The following is a 7,754-nucleotide window of genomic DNA, read 5'->3' as shown; positions in this document are numbered from 1 at the left end:
GGAGTAGTAAGTTAATCTATTTAGATGCACAGAAAAGAAAACCACCAAACTCCGTGGCAGAATTAGATTTATTTATAAGTTATGGACTTTGAAGTTATCCTTAAATACAAATAATATAGAAGCAAACAACAAAACTTATTCCAAAGAAACAGGAAGTGACTAAGTGAACAAGGTCATGCTGGAATCATGTGAAGAGAAATCAGCTTTCTGTGATCATTCACTTACATTTAAAGTACAACTAAGCTCTTAGCCCTGCAATTTACAATGCACAGAGAATCTGGAACTCTTGTCCAAAATTGTTGACAATCCATTGTTATTGTAAATTATATGAGTTTAGTTTTCAAAATCTATATATTTCAAAATACTAGAAAATACTACTTTCTAATATTTTTTCATTCAGCTGGCTTTTCCAGTGCTCTTGTGACCATACCAGAATGTTTAAGTAACCTGTGTGCCATATGTGAAAATATCCAAGTACATGAATATGCTGAATTTCATTCCAAAGAAGTTCTATTCTCCAGGGACCTTCAGCTCAGCATGAGTAAAGAGGTAATCATGAAGATCAGGAGACTGTGTGAAGAAGTCTCTCCCCTTTTCCTGAGTTCCTGATTGATTTAGATGCTTTAATATCATATCGTGCATTTTCTTGAGCTCTTCTATGTTCTTCTTTTCAGATATTAGTCTGCTTGATATTTGGTCCAACTTGTTTCTAGTTTGAACTTGAAAAGGAAAATGTATCACGTTACATTGGCAACATTAAAGTCAAGAGCATCACAATGCTTTCTTTCATTCCTGTGGGAGTTTGTAGGGAATCATAATGAGTAAAAATACTAAACAGGAAAACAGCTGCAGAACCTAATGATAAGAAGATATGCATCTGGTGGAGTTACCTGCTTACTACATTCTTTAATTGCTTATTTTCTGGTTTATTCAGTTTAGTGCAGTGAAATAAAATCAAATATGGATCAGTCAAATTCTGCAGGCTGCAGGAGTGCATCCACTCCCTCAGTGTCCCCAGGAAAATGTTGGGGTTTGTTTTTTTTTTTAAAGGCTCCAAGTTTCTGTTTCTTGGCAGTATGCACCTGTATTTTTCTACGAGTACTATCACTGAAACACACAGCACACTACAGCCACATCACTGGATCTCCTAAAGCATTCAGGTTAAAGGAAAAGTCTTTCAAAAATTGACATTTGGTGGCCATTTTCCTCTGAAACACTGATATCTGTTATGTACACTTCCTGAGCTATTTTTATTTTGGCCTTCTGAAGTTAGTAAAATTTATGCATGGGTCTTGAAGCCTAAGTCTAATAGTGCCAGTGCTAAATGAATTTATGTCTATGGATCCAAACATAATCTGAGATTACATTTGTACTGTAAACTGAGACACTGCTGGAAATCATTTCCAAGAACCACAGGTCTCAACCAACCTGAGCCCAGGCAAACTGCTTTAATTCCTGTAAGTAGCTTTTTCACTACTACTCTACTATTGTTCCACTAGAGGGGCACATTTCTCATTTTTCTATACCAGGGCTCTGCTTTTAGCAGCTCTCCATTATATAAATCTGGAATTTGAGTATGAGATATTTAAGTTTTTACAATCATGCCACTTAAAAAATCCTTTGTGCTCTTACTTGTCTGATATTCTGTTCCTCTAGTGCTTACAAGCAAGTTCAGTCAAGGGTTAGGATTTCCACTTCAAAGAGGAAAATGAGAATTTTTACCATGCCCCAGCAACTTTCCTACTATATGAGAAAAGAAATCTTGATTCCAATTCATTAAAAATAGAGTTATAAGGTAAAATAATGCATCTCGTGCTCTGTTCAATACCATTAGCTCAGAAAACTCCAATATTGCAAGGGCACCACAAACCAAGGTCACCTGTAGCCAGGTGTTTAGGTAAGTCAGCCCAACCAGTCCAGGCGAAGCAGAACAGTAATTATTACATCTGAAGACTCAATGCTATAATTTTTTTGTTTCCTTTATTTGAGATTTTCTTAGTTTCAAACCAATTTCCAGTCTGTACTTAGCTGGCAACCTTCAGCTGTTTCTTTAGGTAGCCTGATTTTAGTGTTAGTCTGGGTGTAATTCCAATTTCAGTGGAATGACACCAATACTGAGTTTTATCTGGAAGGCAATGGCAGGCATGTTGTTAAAGTACCTCACTGCCATGCAGTCATCTTGAAAATTTAATTTAATTTAATTTCCAGACAGCTTTTTTAGCAGCACAGTATAACCCTGTTAAGCTATGAATTCTTCACAGCTGTTCAAGTTTGCAAATCCTTTGCACTAAGAAACAAAATTGTTCCTTCTAGCTCAGAAAGTTAAGACCTTAACTTTTGCACCTAGTACCAAGACCCACTGCCCACAACCAGCCAAAACTTTGACCATGCAAATACATCAGTAACATGCAATATAAAGTAGCATGATGCATTTCAGCAAAGTTCTTCCAACTGGCCGTACATTTTTAAGAACCACTCTTTGGTTTACTTACTTATTAAGAAGATTACAAATGAAATGAGTGCCAAACTGATGATCAAAGTAAGAATAAAGGTCACGAAGAACAAACGCTGATTATTTGATATGTTGCTCCCTGCCGTGTTTTCTGCAGCACCATCAGTGTTCTCTTCCTCATCTGTTATGAGATGGCAAATATTTGGTAACAGTTTGTTAAGGTTGGCTAGGATAAACATGACAAATGATTCTGACTTCATGAAATGATGCAGAATATGCCATCATTTTGGTCAACAGATTTTATTTCCTGTGATATTTCCTAAGAAGGGAAGAACCCAACTTTATGAACTCAGCTTGACTTTGGAAGTATAAAAATTAGTACATCTGTTATTGCTGTTGGAATATATGCAACAAAAATGCTTCTGTTGCTGAAATACACTGTTTTGTTGAAGTTGACCTTTTTTCACAGCTCAGTCTTACATGTACAGTTTTCATCAGAAGGCTTTCTGAGGGCCTGAATGGACTCAGCTTTTTCAAGAGAGAAGAGAAAAATCCATATTGAAAAGCTAGGTACAGATTCATCCTACACATTCACCCTCTAGATTTACTTCTTTTTCTGGGTTGTTTGTTTTTTTTTTTGGTAGATTTATCCCTGAGATGATTAATTTCCCAAATTAAACACCTCAGTTAAGTTCCTGATATTGGATAGGATGAATGAAGGTCTTAAGTTTTTATTTTAAAACAAGCGTTTTCAATCTTCTTATTATTATTTAGGTTTTGCTGGTTTCATTCTGATAAAAAATGAGGTACATATCCTCAAAAATTGTCAAAAATGGAAGAGTCTCACATGGACTGCGCATGTTGTCCTTCAAGCACATGAAGAATGAGAGGGGAAAAAAGATAATTAGTTGCTCTGCTGCCCTCAAATCAGTTTGGCCAGCCAGTTTATTGCTTTTTAAAGGATGTCTTGCATATAGGGAAAGTCAACAGTTTCTCTCATAGAGGCAGTTGCAATCAAAAGACAGGTGTGAATAAGCCCTAACGATAACAGGCAAAGTGAAGTGAACATCATGAGGAAATTCATCTGAAGCTAAAAAAAAAAAAAACTCATAAAGTTTGTCTACTACTTTGACCTCTTACTAAAGTTTGGTTTTATTTTATATTTTGGGGAGAGCAGGGAATAAATGTAATTTCATTTTGGTATCAGGCTCCTGCATACTAAAATTACATGCAAATTACTGTAATTTCTCCTCCTGTAATTGCTGTCTTACCACTTGGCAAGGGAAAGTAGCATGTACATCTGTGAAAAATACATTTCTAGATTGTGTTCTTGTTTTATCTGGTAGAAATTGCTGAGCTCTTTGCAACTGAGCCTGCAGTGCTAAAGGTGAGGGGAGGCTGCGTATGCCATTACAGCACTTTAATAATGAACCAACCTGGGGCTGAGCAATTCACTGAGCTAGCAGGAGATCTCTGGGAATATCTCTGCTTTTTTGTTGTTGTTGCCTTTAACACACTCCTGCCCGCAAGTAAGCCGAAATCTTTTCATATTTGTGGCTGGGGTTTTATTTTTATTCCCTTAGCACTCATAATAAATGCATCATATGCTAATTGTCTGCACCATTATTGCTTTCTAATCAGAATAATAAGGATGGGGAGGGCCTGCTACTGCTGTCTCTCAAGCATACTAAGCTATCAATAGAGGTCTCAACCGTGGTCTGTGCTTGCCCTGCCTGATGAATGCCTCTTAATATTTCAGCTGGCTGAATGTGGCAGACTGCAGCGTTGTGAGGAACCAGTGAACACACATCCTTGCCAAACTGCAAAGAGTGGGAGCATTTTATAATCTAAAACATAAAGAAACTACTGCATGGCTGCTACCCAAGCAATCAAAAGGTACATAGAGTTTAAGTAGTTTTTAAGATGAATGCTGGTGCGTTTGATGACAGCAGATCATGTTAAGCTACTGTGTACTGAAACACTCTTAAAACATCATTTTTAAACCACTCTGGGCATCTGCTATACTACTAATTTGTCATTCACAAGAATTTAATATTAATCAGAAACTGAAAAACACTCGACAGATCTCACTCATTTTCTGGCAAGAGAACCAGAATTTCATGCTGCTAAAAAAGGCAGCTAAGGACTGTGAAAAAGTCATTTAATATATTTAACTGATGGCATAAGGTATCTACAGAATCACCAATTTTTTTTTAAAAAAAATTAAATATGTATGTTAAAAAGAATAATCCTAGGAGGAGCCAAAGCACTTTGCAAATTGGTGTGTAGAATACATACTAGGCTACCTTTAACAACTGCTGAAATGCAGAGAGGAGCATGCATGTGATTATTCCACAGAACCATATATGATTCCACAGAACCCTGTGTATTTACCTGGAAAGTAAACAGTACAAAAGAAAGCAAGGCAGTCACACTGCAAAGTTTTTTTTTGACATTAAAACAGGTTTATCCCACTGTCTCATTTTGTACTTGTAGAAGTGACAATATCAAGATACTCCACATACAAAAAATTAAGTAGCTTATGTCTAACAGCTTTGTGTTAAATATAGAAGCCACCACCACTCTAGTTGCATTAGAAAAAGTGAGAGAAATCAGAAACAGTAGTAATGGAAAGGCATTTAAGTCCCATAACTAAAAGCATGATTAAGTTATGGCTGTTTGAAACTCATTTTAACATAGCCGTTGCTCTATAGCTATTCTTTACTCAAATTTGCTATTGTAATAAGGGAAATAAAAGCAGATTCAAATATTGTTATGTGGAACACTGCTGAAGAACTCCAGGTTTTAAGATGTTTTCAGGTCACAAAGAATTCAAGTATATTTTGGCTACCACTGGATGAAAATTTTCTTATTGCCTTGAGAAATCACAGATAAAAGCCCTGTAAAACCAGCAGATGTGTGAGAGTCCATATCTGAAGCTGTAAGTAAAGAGATTCAGTGAATTAAAATGCTTAAAAATTCTTATGGGATATTTTATATAGCTGATTTGAGACCTTAGGAGATGTGTCTTAAAAGAATGAACAGAAATTCTCTGATGTTTCTTTTGCCAATTGTGAATTTTAGTGCTTGTGAAGAGTTATGATGCTATTTCTGTAGTAGGTGTATATTGAGCATTACTAGAGACATTATGGTGCAGGGGATCACCTCATGAATCCCAGTGAAAATGGAAGATAAGTTCAGGCTTGACAGTGATTCCCTAGCCAAATGCAAGGATTTTCAAGAACCTAATCACTACAATACTCAGAAGGAGCAGCTAAACCCTTAACGTGATCTGAATTATTCAATTTTCAAGCTTTTTCTTGAATTTTTTTCAGTACAGAGCTGAACATATAGATATTGGCCTATTGGGGTGTTGACATCAGTGATACACAGTGTGGTCAGCCTTTTCAAATGTCATAAACAACTCTTTTCTGATGGCCTATTGTAAGTATAGGAAACCACAGAGCATCACCTATCATACGTACCTAGCACATGTTGGGATTCATCTGGACAAACATTTAGTTTGTTTAGGTTGTTTAAAGAATCAACTACATAAAGTTTTCCTTCTTCATGAGTATCAGGCAGGTTAATTTCCAATGAAGGCCTCTCCATTGTATCTATTCAGGATATACAGGAAATAATAATTAAAAATGTAAATTAGAACATGGCTATGTGAAATAACTGGAAACAGTTGGTGTCCTGTTCTAAGGAAATGCTGAGCAGCCTTAACAACTCTTAACATAAAGGGATTTGAAGAACCAGCACACTCACTAGATCTCCTACTAGGCAAGGGTAATTCAGTACATAGCACTTGTTTCGTCTGGGAGACCTTTGAAGGTATAAGATTTCATTTCTGCGTTGTGTTTGTGAGCATGTGCATACTTATACATATGTATACATGTGTGGAGAAAGAGAAAAATCTATTTGACTGGCTCCAGTATTTATCTGAATGTTAGTTATTTAGCTGTATAACCCTTTTGGTTTGGTGGGCACTTGGCAAGGTGTGGCGTGATATCCTGACCACAGTGAAAGCCAAACCTTCACTAACACTGCCAGGAAGGGTGTCACTCAAGTCCTCTGCTTTCAGCATCAAACAATTCAGAGATAAGAGAGAGAAAGCAGGTATGGATGTAAGAGATAAGCAGCAAGAATTTGGGTCAGTTATGAAGGAAGATTATATATAGGAAAGAAGCAATACCTAAGCAGGCTGCTGTATGAGTTGCACATTATTCTTTAACAATCTTGTTGTTTCCTTTAAGCTACCCTGATTCAAAAACCATCTTACAGAAGCAAACTTCAGTTCTAGCCATAAGGCGATGCAGATGCTTTAATTAGGCATCTTAGACTACTCTGGTCACTGAAAACTCCCTCTGTAATTATTAAAGAAAAATATTTACCTCCAAGTAATAATATTCTGCTTAGTCTAAGATGGGTCTTTTTGACCTTACAGTTGAAGCCTAAAGACACCTTTCCTTTTCTAGTGAATGCAAGGGAGCAGATCCCAAAAATTAGTTTAGACCTGGAGTAGAATACATCTGACCCATTTAGTATTTTATCAAAGTTCTCAAGTTCAGTTTTACCTGCCAAACATAACTGAGCATGTCATGGAATGCAAGCCTCCTGTTGATAGAGGGTGTTGGGCACCTAAGGATGATTTCTGAATCCTAGATGGGTTGAACTGCCTTCTTGACATGCATCTCACTGTCTCCTTCTCCAAGCAATAGAGAACTCAGTGTGGCCAGATTCCTAACCTAGCTCTTAAATTAAAAAAAAAAACAAAAAAAACAAAAAAACCTAAAACTTGAGGAATACATGCCTGACTTTTTTACAGAAAAAAAACATTCTTTCTGTCATTAAACCAGATGCAGAAGTTTGTCATAATTCTCCCAAATTTGAGCACACAGCCAAGTAAACATTTTCTGAGCCTCAGTAAGCCTGAAAACTAAGTGCTCCAATCACCCGTGACAATAGAGCTCGTTCTCCTGCTAGTGGGGTTTGACAGGCCCATGTGGATACTTTTATATTTCTGTTTAATAGAGTGTAAGAAAAGATTACAGTGCATTTATTTCTCTGTTCAGAACTGTGGCTGTAAAATACAAAGATAAGGTAGAAAAGATGGCAATAGCAGTGGTTACTCTTACCTAGTGTACAATTTTTGGGTGTGCAGCAGTAATTTCAGAACAGATGGCTGTGTCCTCTGTCCTTCCCCTAAAACTTTACATGGTGCTGGGCAGCACAGTCTGAGAGCCACGTCCCCACCAGTACCGGCTCTGCTATCTCACACAATCACAGAATGTTAGGG

General features: G+C 36.9%; 1 protein-coding gene across 1 annotated transcript; it reads right to left on the bottom strand.

Annotated features, from left to right (window-relative positions):
* Positions 1-510: 510 nt before the first annotated feature.
* On the bottom strand, positions 511-6,064 carry LSMEM1 (leucine-rich single-pass membrane protein 1). The gene is made up of 3 exons (XM_008941328.1): positions 5,938-6,064; positions 2,493-2,633; positions 511-719 (listed from the first exon to the last, which is right to left on the bottom strand). Exons 1-3 carry the CDS (start codon positions 6,062-6,064, stop codon positions 511-513), a joined length of 477 nt encoding a protein of 158 aa, XP_008939576.1.
* Between the last annotated feature and the right edge of the window lie 1,690 nt (positions 6,065-7,754).

The sequence above is a fragment of the Merops nubicus genome, unplaced genomic scaffold, assembly GCF_000691845.1.
Source record: "Merops nubicus isolate BGI_N331 unplaced genomic scaffold, ASM69184v1 scaffold17705, whole genome shotgun sequence".
Lineage (NCBI taxonomy): Eukaryota > Metazoa > Chordata > Aves > Coraciiformes > Meropidae > Merops > Merops nubicus.
Note: the sequence above shows the minus strand (reverse complement) of the source record. Positions and strands in the feature narration are given on the sequence as shown.

Coding starts and splice junctions, on each gene's coding strand:
- LSMEM1 (XM_008941328.1), bottom strand. CDS start 6,064: ATGGAGAGGCCTTCATTGGAAATTAACCTGCCTGATACTCATGAAGAA. Junction 2,634..5,937: donor TGAATCCCAACATGTGCTAG/GTACGTATGATA, acceptor ATCTCATAACAG/ATGAGGAAGAGAACACTGAT. Junction 720..2,492: donor ATTTGTAATCTTCTTAATAA/GTAAGTAAACCA, acceptor TTCCTTTTCAAG/TTCAAACTAGAAACAAGTTG.